This window comes from Leptidea sinapis, chromosome 18, assembly GCF_905404315.1.
Source record: "Leptidea sinapis chromosome 18, ilLepSina1.1, whole genome shotgun sequence".
NCBI lineage: Eukaryota > Metazoa > Arthropoda > Insecta > Lepidoptera > Pieridae > Leptidea > Leptidea sinapis.
In genome coordinates, this window is record NC_066282.1 from 8283663 (window position 1) to 8307082 (window position 23420).

Below are 23420 nucleotides of genomic sequence, written 5' to 3' on the forward strand. Positions count from 1 at the left end.
TAGTAGGGAAGGACAACGATCTTAGATCAGGTGCGTGTAGATGAAATTAATAAATTTATATAAAAACTAGTGGACCCGACAATGTTGTCCTGTACACACGTCTTAAATTTGAAAAATCAGTCCAGCCGTTAAGAGGAGTTCACTAACACACACATGAGCAGGATAATTATATTATATGGACGGAATTGAGAATCTAAACCAATCTCAAGTTCATTGAAACACACAAAAAAATCATCAAAATCGGTCCAGCTAGGAGATAGTTCAATTGTGAATCTAAACCATTCTCGAATCCACCTGAAGAAACACAGAAAGATTCATTAAAATCGGTCCAGCCGTTTAAGAGGAGTTCAGTTACAACAGACGCACAAAAGAAATATATATATTAAGACTAGACCTACTGATGTGTGTTAATGTACCTGATAGGAATGCGTTAGTGCCTACCGGTTAAATAAGATTTTTCAGTCTTTTTGTAGCACAATGATTTGTGCTACATGTGTAAAAATAAATGTATTTAAGTAATATGTTACTAACCCTTGAATAAGATTTTACTAACATTAAAGCCTGAAATAAATGATATTAATAAGTTTCTTGTAAAGATCTTAATCTGTGGCATATGTATCCACACTTTATTCATATTTAGGGAAATTTATTTAAAAAAAAATAAGTACATACCCCTCATTTTAATTAAATGAGTACCAAGTACTCTCCTTAGGTATCATTACTGTCTCAACAGTAATAGGGACTGTATATTGGACTACAATTTCAAGGTTCAGCAAATATATGCACGAAAAAATAACAGCAGTATGTATTGAATCTTTGGATTTTTCTCAAGCATCAAAATAGGAACGTTTTTGAACGTAGGTATACATATTGTACATTTATTTAAGTAGCCATTACAAATTTCATAAGTACAATTTCCGTAAGTAGTTTGTCGGCAGCAGTGTGCTATACATAATAATAAGAAATGCATGCTCCAGGCCTAGTATAGGAAATCGAATCACGACACGAATGCTTGCATTTTTTTTTCACACCCCCTACCGACTAATAACCTCTATGCTGTTAGCCCTGAAGGCTTTTACAGCGATATAGGACGTGGGCCATGGAGGCCTCAAAGACTACGCAACTACAGTCGCGGGGCGTCTGCTAAGGAGACTCGAACCGTGGACCGGCTGTGTGCTTGTGGGAAGGAGAGAGGATGAGGATGAAATGATGATGAAAGATGAAAAATAAGAACACACTCGCCGGGCAGCTGCTTACGGTCATTTTGATGAACCCCCACCACTTCTGGTATTAGCATTCTGTGACGTCACTTAAAAGGCCTTTTACGTTGCTACGACGACGGGTTGTCTTCTTTCTCATCCCGGGATGATTAAGGCCTGGTAGTATGTGGTATTTACGCACTTAACGTGTTAAGTTAGATTAGAGTTATGTGACTGGGATTACAGTACAATTTAAATTTAATTTCCACCCATAATACCCACATTGTAGTTTTTTTTTTGTAAGCCTTACACGACTTCTTAGCAGGTGGCATAGTGCAGAAGTTGCACCGGAACGATAAATTATTAATAAATACACAATAATTATTTAATAAAAGAATATGGTATTCTTCATTTATTCCAAAAAATTAAGAAGAAAAATAAAAAGGAGTAATACTCATCAAACATATTTTTTTTTTATAATAAATCATGCACTACTTATATCCTTATTTGAATAATATTAGAATCAAATGCTTCATAAACAAAGAAATAAGTAAACCTAATTTAACACGCCTTAGTTATTTTCATCATTATGTAATTTTTTCGTTTATTAAACATGTTGTTCACTATATGAGTACCTGCAAGATGCTAAACAAAAAAATCCCGCTACTTCGCCTCTTATATTTTACTTTCGTTCACTATCTTACGGGTTTTTTATTTTAAAGTACGAAAATCACACTCATTTTATAGATAACGTTGCCCATGAACATCGATCCGATTCAGGGTGGAGAGAATTTTTATTTTGAATTTTTTTGTTTTATTAGCATAGATCAAGTATTGTCTTGGTCTATGATTATTAGTCTTGTCATTTCTATAGTTAAGTACTCGTAGACGTATGTCTCTTTTATTTATGGTACCTATTCTGTCATAGTGACAAATGACAACCCTCATCACTCAGTAGTACACTTAAAATTGTTTACTTAATACGTAGGTAAGTAGCCATCCCTACACTGTGCCTGTATGAATGAAAATATTGTAAACTAAAATAATTACGACTCAAGTGCTATTCTAACATAAATCAATATGAAAATGATTAATTTTTATTCATATTATTTTTGTATGCATTCTTCCCGGCTGAATTATGTGGTTTTGCGAATTGTCGTTCATTCGCAGCATCTTTATTTGGCTTTTGGTTTCTGTTAGGGCCATCATTCTTTGTTTTTTGATATGTTGAGAGTTTGAGTTCGCAACGGAAACATAATTTATTATCTTTCATGAAATGTGATAGCATGTCGAGCGGCATAACTGGACATTTGGCAAGACCATAGATCTCAGAGTCGTCCATTGTATCATTGAAGCAATGGTCTTTAAATGTCACCATTCGCTTTTCAGTTTGCATACTGGTCAGTTGTATCTCATATGTGCAATCTACAGCTTGCTTCTTCGTTCCAATGAGCTGTACGGCCCAGAAAGCCATTTTATTAACTGGATTAATATCAAAAGACACTATAAATACACGTTTGTTCATTGACATAACAAATATTTGTTTAAGATGAGCGTTGATTGACACATGGTTCAAGTTGAATTCTGAATTTGCGTTCTCTTTTATGTTCTCGGGATGTTTTTGCTTGCAGTGTTCAACAATATTAAATTTTGATTTAATATGAAATTTTCCTGTAAAATAAAATATTTAACTGAGTTTAAAAAAAAGTGCTGCGTGTTAGCTACATTGCTAAGCAAGGGAGAAAGATCGGGACTTATCAAGGTTATAATTTGTAGACTAAAAATCACTTAATGCGCTTAATTTTAAATAATAAAGGGATAATAATAAAAGAAAATTATTTTAATAATAAATTAAAAACAGCCATAGATCTGTTAGTCTAAACCGGCTGCACATGCCTCGGGCATCCAAAGCGTTCGGTGAAAGAACAACAGCTTACATAGTACCCAGACTGATTAATAAACTGCCACGTGACTTGACCGACTCGTTGACTGAGACTAATTTAAAAAAATAATTTTTAAGACTTGACTGACCACCGACTTATCGTGCTTAACTATTAATTGTATCAAGTACTTTTACTTTTATTTGTATAATTATAATTTATAGCTAAGTGATTGTGAACTATTTTTTCTTTTATTAATTTAACTCTGTTGGGTAGACTTAATTTAGCAATTGTACAAACCTCAGTGGTTTTTATTGCTTTGAAACCGCAATGTAAAATTTGTTTTTTTATTAATAAATATATAAAAATAAAATAATGGGTAGCAGTGGCCTCTTTACGAGATTTCTTTTAGTCGGTTCAAGCCAAGTTTACTCAAACGAGCGTTAGTTTGTCTAGAAGTCTCATTAAGGGTATGTTCCGATATGCACTACGACCACTGTACAGTGTGACGTCAATTTAGTATACTGTGAAGCCGTTCCTGTATAGCCAGTTATACTGGTTACTACTTATTTGAAAACGGAACGCAATCCCGTAAACTGTCAGCCGCATTTTTTGACGCAGCATTAAAATGAGTGTATTAAAGTTTTCTAGTTCATTAAAAAAAACTGTTGTTGTCAAATTAAAAATAATGTAATTAAAACTTTGGGAGCTCGAGTGGTTTTGACTGATGATTACCTCGAAAACGCCAGTGCTCACAGTAGAATATGGCGGCGATTTATGACGTCATATATTTGCCTAGGGTACTGCGGCAGTATACTGGCAGTCCGTAACGGAACGAATTTTTCTACAGTGATAGCACTGTGCAGTGCATATCGGACCATACCCTTAATGACGCACACGCGACCCAGTTGCCACATTGATACAAAGGAAGGTTCCTAGAAGGCTTATTTAATACTGTATGTAATATATAATAATTAATAATATTGTCTCACCTTTCCAAGAACAAGTATTCAACTTTCGAAGGGGACAATAAATATCACGGAACATGCATTCTTTTAAATGGTTCTCGATATTCTCATTTGCTACTACATATGTACACCCTTCAGCTTTGTTAGGACATGTGGCCACCTGTAAAATAAAATAATACTTAGTCTGACCATAAATACTGTTACTATAAAAAAAATATTTTTGAATTTAGAATCTGTAACTTTTATATGATTGTTCATTGAGTTTTCTCAATTTGGCGAAAATAATTGTGCAATGATTGTGATTGAATTACACAAACAACAAAGTAGGTATGGAGCCAAAATATGCAATTTTTAAAACTCTCCATACGCTTCGTATTAGTAAAATGTTTGTGTACTGGGAAATAATATAGGTACAATGAGACCTCCTCTATTTGTGACAGAAAAAGATCTGTCCGTCCACGTAGTGTTCGTACGAAAAAGGTGGTCAAAGCAGTAAGGAAAAGAATTCGAAGAAATCCTGTCCGAAAGCAAAAGATTTTACCTAGAACCATGTCGCGATTTCAAAAGATGACTTACGCAAAGGTAGGTCACAGAAAATTTTTGTTTACGCATGAGGATTTTTTTACAATTGAGCTAAATTTTAACAAACAAAATGACCGTCTAAGGAAGCTTCCCAATTTGTCGATAAAGTGCAACGTGGGCACTATCCGACTTAAGTGATGGTTTGGTTTTTTTTATGAAAATAAGGGACGAGACGAGCAGGACGTTCAGCTGATGGTAATCGATACGCCCTGCCCATTACAATGCAGTGCCGTTCAGGATTCTTGGAAAACCCCAATAATTCTGAGCGGCACTACAATTCGCTCGTCCAGTAATTTCACTAGCTACAGCGCCCTTCAGATCGAAACACAGTAATGCTTATATACTATATATGCACATATTACTGCTTCACGGCAGAAATAGGCGCCGTTGTGGTACCCATAATGTAGCCGGCATCCTGTGCAAAGGAGCCTCCCTCTTGGTGGGTTATTAGCTATGAAGGAGTAACTGAGCCATACTTTTGTGAAAAAGGCATCAAACATCGGCACAAGTGTATCAAGATACCATTCTTGAGAAGGTTATGAAGTCCCTTAACAACACCATGTTCAATAACCAAGAATGGTCCTTCCAGCAAGATTCGGCGCCGGGTCAACAAGCTCGGTCTACGCAGTCTTGGTTGGAAACTAACGTTTCGGACTTTATCAGAGCTGAAGACTGGCCGTCGTCTAGTTCCGATCTTAATCTGCTGGATTATGATTTATGGTCAATTTTAGAGAGTACGGCTTGCTCTAAACGTCATGAATGACAGTGAAGAATTTTCTCATGGAAAGAGTGCGTGCTTCTAACTATTGGTAACTGACCTCAACGTTTAAAGGACTGTATTGTATAGACAGCACTGCGAATAAAGTTTTTATATTTTAATTTGTTTTATATTTATGTATTAAACTAACACACTGTAAAAGTAATAAATATTATTTGCAATAGAAAATTAGATTAATAGGAAAATATCTAAAAATTTATTAGGCGAACAATCTACACTGGACCGCAAATAAACCGGGCTACCAACTACTTCGGATTTCTGACTCGATTTTCTCAAAAAGTATAAGACTTACAAATGTCCTAATTATACTTGCAGACCTAATTATACATGGTGATTAAAATGAATAATGAATTAATTTATTATAAAGTGCCGACAACCCACATTGTTATCGAGCAACTAACACGATGGTAACGATTTTCTCTGTTTTGACTAGAGATCGCGATTAGCGCTCGTCTTACTACAATGAGGGTAGTCGGATTTATTTTCTTATAATTTCCTTAGTTTTTGTCAACCGTTTGATCTAACGCGCGTAATTCTGTAACTTTTTTCGGTAAATAACGGATACGACACCTCAGGCAGCAGCTCAAGCTGTAACACTACTTCAAGCAGGCCTTACACAACGTGAGGTCGCTTGAAGACTTCGAATCAGCAGATCTTCAGTGCAATGAGTTTTCAGACGATATCTAGAGACTGGAGCATTCGATTGCCGTCCAGGTACGGGCAGAACTACTTACTGTTCTGCGAAATTGCCGCCTTTAGTTCAAGTCCAACAAAGTCTGCGTGAAGAATTCCAAGTGGTCATAAATCTGTCTCCAAAGAAAGCAGCAACATGCCCAGCATAAACCGTTCAGCTCGGCTTGAATTTGCTCGGGAGCATAGGGATTGGACGTTAGAGCAGTGGGGTAATGTTCTCTTCACTGATGAGACCTGGGTGAATTTACATGGAAGTGACAGACGACAGAGAGTATATTGTCGCCCTGGAGAACGTTATTCTCAGTGTTGCATCTAGAAAACTGTAACATATGGAGGAGGATCTGTAATGGTCTGGGGCGGCATTTCGTTAACCGCATGTACAGCGTGAGTTTTCATCGAACCGACGGCCCGTTGCCATGCACGTGGCTTAACTTCTCATCGCTACATTACTGAAATTCTCGCAGACCATGTGGTACCTTACGCAGGATATATCGGACAGAATATGTAGTTGATGCATGATAATGCACGGCGTCATGTTGACCCAGTATCTACGCGATATCGGTATTCATACAATGGATTGGCCAGCTCGAAGCCCGGACTTGAATCCGATAGAACACTTATCGGATAAGCTGAAACGTCGGGTTCGAGCCCGGGTACAGTTTTATACTTTTCGAGAAAATCAAATCGGAGTTCCAAAGTAGCGGGTGGCCCGGTTTATTTGTTGTCCAGTGTATTTTCCATAAAATCGTTCCCGATTCTTTTTCCTTGGTGTGTCATGATGACATGAAAGATGTGGTGTCATGGGACACGAAGTTCCTTAGGATAAAGAAACAACACTATTTGAAAAACTAGCTGACCCAGCAAACGTTGTATTGCCGATATTAAAATCGCGATACAAAAGTAACTGTTGATCGTAGATGGGTGAAAATTTTATGTATAAGTTGTATGTATTTTTTAATGCTGACTCAAACAAATTAAAAAAAAAATTCGTGTGGACCGGACCATTCTTAACATTTAGGGGGATGAAAAATAGATTTTGTCCGATTCTCAGACCTACCCAATATGCACTCAAAATTTCATCTAAATCGGTCAAGCCGTTTCGGAGGAGTTCAAAGTTTAACACCATGACACGAGAATTTTATATATTCGACTAGCTGACTCAGCAAACGTTGTATTGCCATATAAAGTAGTTAAAATAAAATTTAATGATTAAAATTTTTGGGGTATAAAAAATTTATGACGATCGATTCTCACACCTACCAAATATTACATTACATTAAATTTATCGTACTTCAATAATCATTATATTCGATTGCCATATTGCAACTATATTGCGTATCATATCAAATTGGTTAGCCGTTTCGGAGGAGTTTGGTAACAAATACAGATTTTATATTTATTATATTTTCTTGATTTTTTTAAATTTTCCTGATTGGTTTCTCTTTAAGTACCTACCTACATAAAAGTATTTAGGAAATTTTGTATCTATTTTATAAACAATAAATAACACAAAATAAAATAAATCAAACAATAAAAAAAATATTTCAAATTATTAAGTAAAATAAAAATGTCTATTACTTTTTTTACATAAATAATTATAAAAAGGTTATATAAAGGATTTATAAAGGTTATATAAAGGCTTGTGGTAACTAAAATAAGATGTAACATATGTTTGCGATTCTATTATGTCTTGAAAAAACAACATCAATAGTATTTATTGGCTTGTAGCAAAAAAATAAGGACTCCGTGTCACCTTACATAACAGTGTAGCACCAAAACAAGCCGATTAATGTGTAAATACATAGCCCCACGCACACACACTACTACATGCCGATAGGCGGCCATTATGAGAATTGCCATCGTCTGTGACAGATCAGTTTGCGTCTCAATAAAATATTTTAAAAAAGCCGTCGCGCGTGGTGATAAAGTGTAAAAACGATACTATATAAGTATTTGTGGCCATATATGGTTATTTAAGGGAGAAAAAATTGTGTAACTTGTATCCTCCGTAACCGCACATACACTAGCATATAACGGTGCTGCACTTGCTAATATCACGGCGCGGAGTCCTTCTTTTTTTCCTCGTCCGTGTTATTAATATAGTATTTTTTTATTAATCAATTCTCATCATTAAATTCTATTGCTGAAACTATTCGCTTGTGGAAACTAAAATAAGATGTAACATATATTTGCGATTCTACTATGTGTAAATATCTTGAAAAAACAACATCAATAGTAATAAGTCTTTTAACTCGTTGTCGATTCTTTTAGATTCTTTTGTTTTCTCTCATCCCTTCTCTTTCTGATCACACTCCACCTCGCAAATGCACAGTATATACTCATAGCATGTACACGCAATTACGCGCAGTCGTCATTCTTTCTCCATAGACTTCCATTCCACTTCGTTATATGTTTTTCTTACAGTTAATGGTCTCACATTTTTTTTCAGTTTGATCGCGCAGCAAAATCTCTAAAGCTCTGTCCAAACTGAGGCTACTATCCCGCGGGACAGAAGACGCTCGCGCCGATTGCGTCAGCTAACTTGTATGGACGTGTTCAAATTGACGCGAGTAGTCGCTCAATTTGAATTTGAATCTCACAATGCATGATGATTTCCACTGGATAACGAAAAGTGACACGCGGGAAGTCGCGTCAGTTTGAGAGGCTAAGCGAGCGAGCGAATTGCTCTAAAACGCGCCCCGCACGTTATTCGCCTCAGTTTGAACAGAGCTTAACTCCTCCAAGTCTTTTTTTTTATTACAATAAGGGACGAGATGAGCAGGACGTTCAGCTGATGGTAATTGATGCGCCTTGCCCATTACAATGCAGTGCCGCTCAGGATTCTTGAAATACCATAAATTCTGAGCAGCACTACAACTGCGCTCGTTACCTTGAGACATAAGATGTTAAGTCTCATTTGCCCAGTAATTTCACAAGCTTTGGTGCCCTTCAGACCGTAACACAGTAATGCTTGGACATTACTGCTTCACGGCAGAAATAGACGCCGTTGTGGTACCCATAATCTAGCCGGCGTCCTGTGCAAGGAGCAACTGGTAAAATTAAATTTTAAATTTAATATAATCACAGTTAAGAAAGTAGTTACCTAATAATCATTTTACCTTTTCTATCATTTCCTCCAAAGCCCAATTTCTCATATGAGTGATTAGCTGTCTACATATCGGACAGTTTGGCGGAGATAGTTTTTGAGTGCAACCATTGCATAAACTGTGCCCAGTAGTGCATTGGTATATCGGAACCGTCATCGCATTCAGGCAGACTGGACATTCCGGTACGAGGGCATTCTGCTTTGCTCTGAAATCACAAAAATGTAACAACTATGAAAATATTTTTTTTTTGAGAGGAGGAAATACAGTTACGTATTTACGCCCCGGAACGGGGCGTAATATGTCGGACTCAAGTGTCCGCGTTAGCGGACACCCCATACCGACTAAAACCTCCTCTATGCTGTTAGCCCTGGCTTTTACAGCGAAGTAGGACGTGGGCCGTGGAGGCCGCAGAGACTACGCAACAACAGTCGCGGGGCGTCTCCTAAGGAGACTGTATGTGTGTATGTATGTTTGTATGTATGTAAGTAGTGTAAATGTGAATATATGTTTGTGTTTATGTCTGTTTGTGGAGTATGTTTGTGATTGTAAGTGGTGTATCCGTCAGTCAGTCTGTGTGTGAGTGTGAGTGGAGTTTAACGATTACAGGACGAGGACTAATGTCTCGTCGGGTATCAAAAGAATGTGTGGTGTATCTAGGTTGTGGGCCGCTGGCCATCGTCAGAGTGACGAGTGCCAGTGGTTTGCGGTGGTTGACCGCGCCTACGCCTGCGATGGCGGTGAGTGCGTGTCTGTGTCGGTGTTTGTGTGGGTGTCGCGTTCGCGATGGTGATGTCGTCATCAGGGTCTACCGTGACGTGCCTGGGACGTCTTATTGGGTTGAGACTATGGTGAAGCGGGGTGTACCCACATGCCTTCCTAACCAAGATGTTGGGATGATTAGGCGCCTTGTCGAAGAAGAGTCGCGAGATCTCTTTAAAGTGTTGAGCTATCGTCCGAAGCTCTAGATCGCGGTGAAGGTCTACGTTTCGGATGAATCACGGGGCTCCAGTTGCCATGCGCGTGAATTTATTTTGAACTACTTGCAAACGACGTAAGTAGCTCGGTCGGGTGTGCGCGAATATGACGCTTGCGTATGACAGTATTGGCCGTACGATGGTTTTGTACAGTATGAAAATGTTAATGATATATTATTGACGTTGCATAAGTTGAGGAGAAAAAAACAACGTTTAAAAAAACCGACTTCATAAACTGAAAAGTATCAAATAACTAAAAATTTAATTTAATACACCTTTACCTTTAATATTAATAAAATGCTATTATTTATATGTGCTACCTATTGATAGGTTTTAAGTCGGTGCCAAGCCAAATGGCGGTCCTCCACAGTGCAGTTTTCAAGGAGCTTTCTTCCACATACTACAAAGCAGTGGAATGAGCTTCCTTGTTCGGTGTTACCGGGACGATACGACATGGGTACCTCCAAAAAAAAAGCGCGTACACCTTCCTTAAAGGCCGGCAACGCTCCTGTGATTCCTCTGGTGTTGCAAGAGAATATGGGCGGCGGTGATCACTTAACACCAGGTACGCTCGTTTGTCCTCCTATTCCATAAAAAAAAGAATACCATCAAATACCACCAGACTCTATATTCAGATACAATATTCTAGGGTATAGACAAATAAATCTTGCGAGAGAGATACAGCAAGGTGGAATAGGACAGCGAATATATTGTTACTGTAACCGATGTTGATTGATAACTCGTAAACAATCCGCCACTGCTACCATTGGCACCGCATACATTAACAAATCAAAATTATTCACGAATTATCGGGCTATCAGATCGTTTGTATGTTAGTATATTCTGTCTATGATTATAATTCACGTGTTTTTCGTAGATAATAAAAGTAGATTTTCGTACTTACCTATTCTGTTTTGCCGCGGCAGCCATTGTTATCTGAAAAAGTCAAATTCAGTATTTAATGCAAATTACAATTAATTGTTAATAAAGGAACTGTTTTTGATTAATTATTTGGTATCTTAACGAAACTATGAGTGGCAGGACATCCAGCCAACAAAAAACGTAAGGAAGATTTTTTTTTATTTTCAAAAAAATATTATGGATGTTGAGTATTAATAACCAACAGTTTTACGATTATAATACTATACTTAAGCCTAGGTGACATAAAACCAATAAAAAAAAAATCGCTTTTTGAATTTATAACAAGCTATTCTCATCAATTTTACATTAATGGACTTCTAAATAGATTTCACAAGACAAGGTTTCGAATACAAGCAAAAAAAAAAAAATCATGCCCTATATAATTCTTCTGGTGTACCTATTTCTTTAACTATTTCGTTTGATAAGCGTTTAGATACGGCTACTTTTTGACAGCTACATAAATAACATAAAAACAGGAAGTATAAAAATTAAAGATTTTCCTGTTTATACGCTGCGAAATAGGTTGTATACTTAGATTAAGGATTATACATATGAATTATGATATAATGAACGTAGCAGCATTGAAACACTAACTTATAAGGGTATAATGGTAAATTCGGATGAAGTCGGGTTATCACTACATATTACTAAACAAAGTCCTCCGCCGCGTATGTCTGTTCGTGATAAAATCAAAAACTACAGCAGCGATTTTCATGCCGTTATCATCAATGAACAGCGTCGTGCCCGAGGAAGGTTTTAATGTATAATTTGTTAAGTCTTGTATATATTTTTGTATATGTATATGAATTATGAACGGTATTGTAGGTGTCGGACAAAAATAAGCCGTCTTGATAAGCTTTCAACGAAAACGCTGTCTAAACCCTTTGAGATATAACAAAATTATTTATTATTACAAGGACATAACAAACACATCACAAGAACTGAACAATATAGGAAAGAGATACAAAATATAAATGTAGATGCGTCCTAACACATGTTTCACAAATACAATAATAACAAAAAGAAAAATCTAAAAGATGTAGACAAATGAAATTAATTAAAACTAAACTTGGGGCAACGATAAGAACGATTTTGAATTTTAATTCTAAACTGTGTCTGAACACAGCAGGGGAGCACGAAAATATGTCGATGTCGAGAAAACTATTGTTAACTACGCGAAACCCAATGTTTGTTCTTGGGGACGATAGCTCAAAAGTAATGCATGTGCGGAGAGACCTGGCTGGGACGTGAAAGCCTACGAGACTGAGGAGCTCAGAAGATGTCAGCTCACCAGTACATATTTTCTTTAAAGTTACACAGTCTGTTATAGTGCGGCGCTGACATAGCTGAAGAAAGTTGTATTCAAGCATCAAATCATTATAGTGGGCTCGATTTCCTTTTACACGATAATTTAATGTGCGTAAGAACTTTTTTTGAACAGTCTCGACTCTTTTTTCGTGGATCGAGTAAAAAGGATTCCATATTGGGCTTGCATATTCTAGTTGGGGTCGCACGAGGGACTTATAAAGATATGTGTAAGTACACTTGTCCTTAAATTGCTTGGACACACGTGTAATAAAGCCTAGCATGCGAAGAGAGCTATTTAGAATATGGTCTATATGGGTGCCGAGGGTTAGTGTGCGGTCTAAATGAATACCCAGATCTTTGATGTTAGAAATTGACGTCAGCTGTTGATTGCCGAGCTGAAAATGAGTCGTGATATTATTTTTTCTGGTGAACACGATGTGTTTACACTTTTTGTATGCCAAGTATAGTTTATTACGTGTGCAGTATGCATCAAGTCTGTTAAGATCCTCCTGAATACGGACAGCGTCAGATGGACAAGTAACTGTTTTGTACAGCTTTAAATCGTCAGCGTAAAGTAAATAATGACAATGTGAAAAGCACTGAGATATGTCAAGGGTCCAAGAATAGAGCCCTGTGGTACACCGGATGTCACGCGAACTGGAGAGGAACGATATCCATTAACAATTACCGACTGAATGCGGTCCTGCAGATAGGCCGCAAACCACCTCAAGAGGTTACCTTTAATGCCATTGAAAGAAAGCTTCTGTAAGAGTAATACATGGTCAACCTTGTCGAAAGCCTTCTGGAAGTCGGTGTATATAGTGTCTATTTGTGTTTTACAATCTAAGCCGGTGAAAATGAAGTTGGTAAATACGAGAAGATTGGTGAGAGTTGATCTGCCGGGAACAAAACCGTGTTGTTGATCAATAATAACATTTTTTAAGCTGGAGAGGACATGACGGTGCAATAGCCTTTCTAGTACTTTGGGAATTGTAGAGAGGATGTAGGGACGATAGTTTTCTATGTCATTTCTTGCTCCAGATTTAAAAATGAGTGTAATGTAGGCCGATTTCCAGAGTCTGGGGAAACAGCCTGTTGACAGGCACTTGTTAAAAATAATTTCTAGTGGCACACAAATTGACTCGTGTGTGTGTTTAAGAAATATTGGACTGATATTATCTGGTCCAGGGCCTTTATTGCGGTCGAGTGTACGCAGTTCTCTGCTTATTTCCGCCTGGGAGATGCATACGTGACTAATTAGAACATGCGAGTCATTGACGATACTCTCACCAACAGCACTGGAATCAGAGAGAACCTCGTTTGCTGAAGGCTCGAAAACTGATTGAAAGTACTGCGAAAACATTTCAACAATGGCGTTTGGGTCACTAGACAAAGTATTTCCGTACTTCATGATATGTGGATACCCTGAGTTAGATTGCTTTAGCGAGGAAGTATATTTCCAAAAATGTTTAATGTTGCTTTTTAGGGAATCTTCAACACATTCAATATACCGATTATGACATATCTTAAGAAGCATTTTCACTGGAGCTCTTAACAGAGAAAACTCTTGATAATCACGAGGATTTTTATAGGTTTTCCAACGACCCCACAGCTTTTGTTTTCGTCTGAGAGTGCGTATTAACCCTCTACTGAACCAAATGGGGTATTTATGTGATTTAGGCTTCATCAAGGGCACGTATGTATCAACGATATTGTTTATTTCCGTGTAAAACACACTTACAGCCTCATCGCATGGCAGTGGTGTTAAGAGTGACTTCCATTCAACCTGTTTGAATACAGTATTTATAGTTTGATAGTCTGCCTTAAAGAAATTTCTTTTGCGAGTACGAATATGGGGATTAATTTCTGTATATGGCAAAATATTTCCAAGGCCGGGTGATGGGGAACAACGTTCAGCAAGGGATCAACAGAGGATTCGGTAGAATTTTGAAGAGTGGTCAGGACTAGGTCCAAAATCCTTTCGTTTTCATTAAATATATAATTAGATTGTTCTAAGTTCATGTATGACATAGTGTACAGTAGAATTTTTGACTGTTCTGTAATAGCAGATTCTAACAGAGCGTCAGGACCGGATGTCCAGTTAAGCTGAGGTAAGTTAAAATCACCGGTAATTAAATAGTTATTAAAACGCGCAATGAAATAAATATCATGAAGTTTATGAAAATACGAGTTACATGCTGTGGAGGGAGTAGAAGGAGGAAAATATCATGCTTTTACCAAGAGATCTGACAAGGAAGGCAAATGAATATATATTTCCTCTAAATCTAGTGCTTCAAATTCAGGTAACCTTATGGCCTTAATAGAGTTCTTAACTAGTACTAAGATCCCAACGCCCCCCTTTTTACCGGATATTGATAGAATCACGCCTAAATATTGAATAATTGCCCGTGCAGACCTCTCCATCAAAATAAGACTCTAACAACCAGGTCTCCAACAATACAACAATATCATAGCTGCTTAATGCAATATTATGTCTTAATTCGTCGAGTTTACTTTTCATGCCACCACAGTTTTGGTAGAAAATGGATACATCGTTATGAGTCATTATCCATAATCAAATACAAAAATGGAAGAGTAATTAATCTCAATAATAAAAATCTTCGTGCCCCCAACAGCAATGATCAAATACAAAAAGAAAGAAACAAATAAAAGTGATAATAAAAAAGACTGGAGAAGAGTCATAGTTTTAACTAGTCATACTATTTTACCCAAATCGTTTCCGGATCGCAGTTGTATAACTTTTGACTCGTCCGTTTTCCTGACAAAGATACTATTGTTTTTTACCCACACGTATTTGTAGCCCTTCTCTTTTGCGATCTGTCGAGCTTTGCTGAAGATGATTTTATTTTTCAAAGTTAGGTATTCAGCGATGAAAAAACGGGAGCCACTGCCAGGGTTTCACAGATACACCAAATAATTGTTCAGACGTCAGCGATCGCCGCGCCCGCGCTGCAGCAAGCAGCTCATCTCGCTGTCGTCGAGTTGTCAGCTGTAATATGATGTTTTTTGGCCGGTCCGTTGCCAATCCGGGAGCAATACGGTGAATGCTCCTTATGTCGCTATCTTTCAGATCGACACATAGCAATTTGCCAATCGCCAGCGAAAGTTGAACGAGATTTTCACCTTCCTTTTCCGGTATATTTTGTATTTCAACGTTACAACTCCTTGAGGCTTGATACAGATCGTCAAATTTTGAGGTCAACGTTTCCAGCTGAGTGCGTAGTGTGGAATTCTCCTCTAACAAATTGGTGGGCGAGGATTCAATACTGGCCATCCGATCTTCCGCTTGCGAAAGTCTGTCTTCAAATAGACTCATACGCGATTCAAGGGCGAGTATATCGTCTTTCACGTCAACTCCGAAATGGCCGCGTTTAGGTCGTCTCGCCACTGCTGCCTCAGGTCTGCGAGTTTTGAATCCATGTATTTGGTCAGGATCTCTGTATCAACGTTTAATGAGGATGCTAAGCCTGATTTAGGCGACATGGATAAAGCAGGCGCAGCAATCTTTTTAATCTTACATATCGAGCACTTCCACTTTTTTTTATTCATAGGAAGCATTCTTTTAAAATCAGGCTCTGATAAATCAGCGCAGAAGAAATGCAGCAACGTGAGACAAGATATACATTTAATAACTTCGTTATCGGAAATATTTTTAGAACATTTGCCACAATCCATACTGATTTATGTACTTTATAATATTCAAACAAATAAATAAAAAAAAATGCGACCTTTCTACGCAGGATCGATCTCGCCTCTCACACAACCCAAACCTAGAGGAGATCGATTGAGCCACAGCGCCTTTAGTGGCCCGATAGGTCCCAGTCCAAGACATGGATGTTGAAATGTATTTATTTAGTGTGTAGGTGCTTATATTTTAATGTCTTGTGTGCTAACTTTATAACAGAGTACTAAACGGTGGTCTCATATCATCAGCAAACAGGAGGTTAATAAATGTTTGTATAAAATAAATACATCGTTGTCTTCTACCTACCCATAGCACAGGCTGTGCCTAGTTGTATGTATGCCTATGTAAAAAGATGTCAATAATATTTTATTAATATTATTTCAATGGTCGAATAAACGCGGACATGTCGCGGGAGGTTAAATAAAGCGCACTGTAATGTAATGTATGATTAGTGATTACTTCTTGGCAATTGGAATGCGTATGTTTATGTTTGTAAGAAGATCATATTTCAAACTCCGTTCATATTATGGTCTACCTTCTCTTTCACTCGCCTAACCACACGGCACACACACTCTTTTTCTTTTCTTAATTCGGTACCTAAAGAATAATAAGAAGGAATTATAACGTAAATAAGCAAAATTACAAACTTACACAACATTATACCTTCCTACCAACCTTTTTCTCTATAACCAAATAATTAAACGTTTCACAAATTTTACATAATTAATATTAACAATAATTATAAATTAATTACTACTCTACTCCATGGTATTGTAATAACACAAATGCCTCTGTACCCTCTCAGATTGTGATGTTATTATATTGCTATTACGTTATTTAGGTATTCCCGATATTATTTTATGGATTTAGGCACATAAGAATAGAAGTTGATATTTTTTTCAGATTACTTACTTGATTTTCCTTCTTAAAGATCTTGAAAACAATAGATATGGGACACTACTATACCCATAAGATAAATGAGCATATTTTTATACTAAAAAAACACATTTAAGGTAGGTATTTGTACATGCAGCTGGTAAGTTAAATAACCTATGTACGTACCCGATTAAATAGGTAGATAATTAACGAAAAATAGAACTGCTATTTTTAAAGATTTGTAGACTAGTGAGGTCTTGAAATAGTAGTAGTAAACCTATTTATGTGGCAAGTTAATGACTATAATTAACAATGAGCGTTTAACGACGTAGGACTTAAGTATTTGCCACGTATCCACAACACAAGGAAAGCTAGGTAGGTACCTATATATCGAACTGAGACTCGAAAAAATTTATATTTTTTTCTTTAATCTTATGAAGATAGGTAAGCACTCAAAAACACTAGGTATTAAAATTACTTAAATAAAGTTTTCAGGATTTTTTTTTCTGATGAGATAAAACAAATTTCATACTCACAATAATATCCTTTTGAAATATCCTCTGTTGTTATCAGGCAACTTTGTATTTTATATAGATAATGCGCTAAAGTATGATAACGTGCAGCACAGAAAAAAGTGGATAGTGATAAAATCAAGTATCACTAAAAGTACTTAGGTATGTAGGTACCTACTCTGTGGATAAAATCACAATATTTTAAGGTTGAAACTTTAACCTACTAAGATAATTCTCTTGAATTTTTATATAGGAGAGTATTTATTTGAAGCGTACACTGGCAGGCACCGATATCTACTAAAAACTTCGGCAGTAGCTACCTAACTAGTTACTTAGGCCACACACAACCATAACCCACAATACCTTTATCACAAATCACAATGTTATTATGTTCTACAATACTATCGGTCTAATGACGGTTCACTTTAATGACAAAATAACATAATTAATGAGTAAAGTACACAGAAGACCTACTCTAACGAGTAAAGTAATAATAATTCATATTTTACCTACCTACTTATGAACTACAAAGATAAGCAGAAAAAGTTGCAACATGAATATGAACCTAGAATTCAAATAGCAATGACTCAAAATGTCTTGATTGAAATAATAATAATAATATACCATACCGTATGGTAATTCCCCGAACAAAGATTAATGATACACTACAGCAGTAGACAGACGAGAGGACGTGGCTAGTGTGTATATTATTTAAAAACTACTGCAGTATCGAATAAACTGTCACCATAACTAGTTGATTAAATTAATTATGTATAATACTGATAATATATAACGATGGCAAGTTACATTATATTTAATACATAAGTATATACACAATTACAGATACAGTACTGTAATCGCGATCTAAGGGCAGTTACGAGAGTTATCAAAACTTCAAGACGTTGATAATTTTAACAGCTCTGTCAGCAATACTCGTAGCTCAGCGGAAAAGTGTTTTGCTTTAGACGCTGTAGACCCGGGTTCGATACACCTACCAGCGTATGGAATTTTTTGGGTATTGTTAAAGCCGGCTGTACACATGGGGCCAAGGTGTTGGGCCAACGTGTAGAGAGCTACTTGGCGGTATGTTGGCTTAATTGGTCTAGTTGGCGCCAACATTGGCAGGCCATCCGAATAGTGTCGGTTTTTAGTGCACACATCAAAGGATCTTGGCACGCTCCGCAAACAGCGTTCACACGTTGGTGTCTTGTTCAGTTCGTTGTTACTCGTCAGCGGAGACAGTATCGTTGCGCGTGAGTAAAATTTACGTTCCCATGTTCCGATAGCGATGGCGGCGCCGGTGTGGACAAGTAATGAGGTTTTACAATTCATAGAATTGTATCGACATGAAGGAATAATTTGGAATCCACGGCATGAACTACATAAAAATAAAGCAAAGTAAGTTTTTAAACACATTTTTTATTAAAAAAATTCCATTAACAGTTACCTACTATTTGTTTGACATTGTAGTGTGTACAATGTAATCTGCTTGTTGTGGTGTTTCCAAAAATGTTTTATACTTTTTCTATAATGTAGGTATATGTAAAAGTTGTGTGGTTAACTTACAACTTGTCAATAGCGGCTGAATTATTTCTAAATTATTTTACTTATTGCGAACTGAAGGCTCTTCCAGAGGATACAATTATAAAGCCTGTTTTTTTTGTAAGCAATTTCTTGTATTTGTATATCGACTCGCTTCTGGAAGGGCCCCAGGGGCAGGTCATTTAAACAATTTCAATTATTCATAATGAACTATTTTATATTTCAGGTTAATGATGCGTGGATAAGCATAGCGGATAAAATTAATATACCTGTTAGTGAATTGAAAAAGAAAAAAGAGTCATTAATGACAACATTCAGAATGCATCACAAAAAGAAAACTCAATCAATAAAATCAGGAATGGGTGAAGATGAACGATATGATCCTATTTGGCCGTATTACGAGCCTCTCGAAGCTTTTTAAAGGATGTCTATGTATGCTCCAGTATGATTAACACTGAGGAAAATATTTTACAGGTAAACAATATTTTAATTTCACAAAATCTTAGTGGTCTCTATTTCTAAAAAAGTAATTCATAAAATCCAATCTTATTTGTGTCGCAGTATGCGGCGGTCTACGCGGTACACTTAATAATGGTAAAAACGAGCTATCTCCATTATTTCTCCATGAACATGGCCGCACTAGATCTTCATCTTGATAAATATCGAATGAACCAGGAGGTGAATAAATATTCTGTGAAGAAGTACTTTTTCTCAAAAAATTATGTAGATATAGACATGTCATTGTAACAATAGAAGCTTTGGTAGGTTCCAAGGGTATATTTTTTTTAATGATCCTGAACCTGGCGGTTAGTATTCCGAAAGTATTTTCTACTTTTACTCGAGAACGGGATAATTCGTGATTGAATACTCTTTCTGGGGACCCTAGTGCGTGATGACCGGGAAACGGTTTCATTAAATGGGTACTGAGAGCAAATGCACCATCGCCTAAAAATACGTAAGGCATGACTATGTCACTATTAGGAAGTGGAATAGGACGGGGTAAATTCATACTGTTAGACGATAGTTTTTGATATAAGATACTTTGATTGAAAACTCCTCCATCACTAATCCGTCCTTGAGAACCTACATCGGCAAACAAAAAACAATAATTACTATCTACTAGTGCTAGTAAAACAATGCTAAAGTGGCCTTTATAGTTAAAGTATTCAGTACCCGAGTGTAAAGGTGATTGTATATTGATATGCTTCCCATCTATAGCGCCCAAACAATGCGGGAAGCTGAATCCTTCTGAAACGGACATCCATTCGCTCGCAGATTCAGGCATCTGAAATAAATAAAAAATAAACTGATATCACTTTTTTACTACAGGATTCGTCATCAACACATGACTACGAAACAGAGGCAGAAACCGACTTCAATCGTCCCGTTATTGAAAGTGACACATCTCAAGATGGGAATACGAGTACTAAATCAAAAGTTACTGCTCTTCCAACTCAAAAGCGCCGTTCGAAAAATCCACCAGAGTTATCAGAGGCCAGCAAGGAGGTGGCAAATGCTTTTGGCACATTAAACAGAGTGCTTGATAATAAAACTGCAAGACATGATGATGATTGTGATCTATATGCTAAACTTCTTGCCACAAAATTAAAAAAAATTCCAGAATATGAAAGAGAAGAAATTATGTTAGAGATTGATAGCATGTTGATAAAAAGACGTCGAGGTAGCCAAAATACTATTACTGATTCCACTAATATGAATCGTTCATCCTCCTCACAAAGTTCTTATCGCTCAAACTGGTCTCGCTCATCTCCTTCACCACACTACCGACCCAACTCAGCACAGTCCATCCTTCCAACTTACGTTACTATTCCCAATCAATCTCTGCATAACCCATCCCATTCACCGCAGTATGTTTTTAATGAACCCCAAACTCAACGTATTCGGATATTGTCTGATGATAAAATATATTCACAATCACAACTAATGCAGTCTTCATCTGCTCAAAGGCTACAAACAGCATCTCCAGAACTACCTGTTGAACTTCATTTACCAGAATTATCTAATAGAACGTACGACCAGTCTCAGTCTTTAGAGACTCAAAATATAATATATCAGGCATATGAAGACGCATAAAACACACAAATGAAAAGTTCATGTGATGCTAAACATTGTTTTATGATGATTCAAGTAATTGATCTCTACATGGTAAAATAAAGACTGTTGTATTTTGAAACTCTAGAACTATTTTGTAACTCTTTCTAATAAATAATACATTAATAACATGAAGTTTTACTTACTTTAATCATATCTTGCAAAACATCATAGAGTGCCAAACAGACTTCGATTATTATGCGTGAGATAAGTGAACTTGATATTTTAAATAGGTAGTGTAAGCTTCTGTAGTCATCTCCAGTAGCTAAAAATCTCAATGTCAATGCAAGTCGTATTTTTGTTGGTACAGCTTCCCTCCAAGTAGTATCTTGCTTAGAAACCATCGGAGAAATTTTTTGTAGCAGGTATTGAAAATCAGTGCATGACATTCGAACGAAATTATCGAACTCCCCAGATGGTTCTGCAAGAAGCTCGGCAAGCTGTTGATTCATAGTCTCTCTAAAAACAAAGAAATATTAACAAAGTTAGTATGGACATAGTATTAATTAGTTGCATATAATTATACAGTGATAATTACCCCATAGCAAAATTTTAGGAAGTCAGTCGGTGTCTCATTCATAAAAAGTTTCTTTATGGAATCAATGTCGAAATCTCAAAAAAATATTACGTTTTTCCATACAAATCCAATCAGCTGATCGAGTCTATTTTTACCCACGACGGTAAAAATCTCATCGAAAAAGAATAAAAGAACTCAAAACCCCCGACTTAACTTAGATGTAGCGATAACAATTTTACCATAATACATAACTGAGATTTTATTCTTTTTCGATGACATTTTTACCGTCGCGGGTACTTTTTAATTTTGTTTAATTTTTCTATATGGTACATACATGGACTCCATAGAGAAAGTTACCTATTGTAAATGTGACACTGACCTTCTAACTTTTTGCAAAATTATTATCAGCCTGTATATCAATAATAACTAATAACACATATATTTACCTCGTTCTATTCCGATGAATAGTCACCATCCACCACCTTCTTTTGCACATTTCTTTTTAGTCACTCTACTTTGGTGCACATGTACGTAATAATTAAACGCACTGTATAAATAAATTGCCGCGGCTACAAGAACTTCTACGTCCATCTTTGAAGCGCCAATGCAGAATGATCAGTAAGCCAATGTGTGAACAGGAATCTTGGTTTCCATCATTTTTTCCCAACACATTGGCCCAACACCTTGGCCCCATGTGTACAGCCGGCATTAGATTAATAGAAATTGCTAGTAAGTTCAGGTTCAAATCGAACAGAAAAAAGGGATGGAAAATGTGTAAGCAGGATAAAAAGAGTTTTCTAGTACAATTTAAATTTAAAGATGGAATGGGAGAATCATTTTGAAAATTGAACAGATCCGGGGGTATATAAGCCGTACTAAGCGTGGACTACGGCAGTTATAGTTCAGACTCAAGAGTGAAAAGGGAAAAGAAGGAAGAGAAGAAGAAGTAGTAAAAAGTGCAAAGTGATTCAAAAGAAAAAAGAAGTGCGGTGTGATCTACTGAAGGCACCGCCTTCGACAAGACGAACAGCGACAGACCGGCGAAGTGTAAGTTTTAAAAGTTAACGGAAATAAAGACTCGTTCCTTTAAACGGAGTTATTATTTCCAATTCCTGACCGACTCTCGTGTCCAGTACATTATTTTAATAAATCTCGTAGGTATCAGCCTGCGTTTGTAATGTAAGCGGAAAAAATGTAATTATTTACGACATCACATTAGAAACCTCAAAAATAACAGTATTTCTCCACTATTTAATGGATGTTATTATACATATAAGCCTTCCTTTTCAATCACTCTATCTATTATAATAACCGAATCAAAATTCATAAGCATACATAGGGATATATGGACAGAGAAAGCGACTTTGTTTTATATTATGTAGTGATTATTTAGTATAAATGCGAAAGTTTGTGAGTGTGTGTGTCCATTTGTTACGTCTTCACGCAAAAACTACTAAATGGATTTTGATGAAATCTTACAATAATATCGCTTACACATCAGAATAACACATAGGCTATAATTTATAAAGATATAGTGTGTATTATCCAACAAATAACAATAAGTGTCGATAAGTAGGAAATAAATAATAATGTAACAAATAACGTAATGTAATGTAATAAAATAACGAGCCATTCATGTTTGCTCCGCAAAGCCCACAGGAGTTACAAAAATACATATAAAGAAAATCGACTCAAATACCTACACCTATTGTACAAACGAGACTAAAAAGATTAATGACTTAACT

At 36.6% G+C, this 23420-nt stretch overlaps 2 protein-coding genes across 5 annotated transcripts; both read right to left on the reverse strand.

Moving 5' to 3' along the window:
- Nucleotides 1-1580: 1580 nt before the first annotated feature.
- LOC126969442 (probable E3 ubiquitin-protein ligase sinah) lies at nucleotides 1581-18174 on the reverse strand. Of its 4 annotated transcripts, none has more exons than XM_050814871.1 (5): nucleotides 18134-18174; nucleotides 11086-11117; nucleotides 9220-9412; nucleotides 4072-4207; nucleotides 1581-2870 (listed from the first exon to the last, which is right to left on the reverse strand). In XM_050814871.1, the coding sequence occupies exons 2-5, from the start codon at nucleotides 11109-11111 to the stop codon at nucleotides 2290-2292; spliced, it is 936 nt and encodes a 311-aa protein (XP_050670828.1). In that variant the 5' UTR covers nucleotides 11112-11117; nucleotides 18134-18174; the 3' UTR covers nucleotides 1581-2289. The 4 variants fall into 4 exon arrangements, with proteins under 4 accessions (XP_050670828.1, XP_050670827.1, XP_050670826.1 ...); XM_050814870.1 differs by lacking the exon at nucleotides 18134-18174 and adding an exon at nucleotides 18018-18097; XM_050814869.1 differs by lacking the exon at nucleotides 18134-18174 and adding an exon at nucleotides 17529-17990.
- On the reverse strand, nucleotides 13880-21899 carry LOC126969337 (putative nuclease HARBI1). The gene is made up of 4 exons (XM_050814692.1): nucleotides 21697-21899; nucleotides 21305-21617; nucleotides 19847-20331; nucleotides 13880-13901 (listed from the first exon to the last, which is right to left on the reverse strand). Exons 1-4 carry the CDS (start codon nucleotides 21699-21701, stop codon nucleotides 13880-13882), a joined length of 825 nt encoding a protein of 274 aa, XP_050670649.1. The 5' UTR covers nucleotides 21702-21899.
- Nucleotides 21900-23420: the final 1521 nt, after the last annotated feature.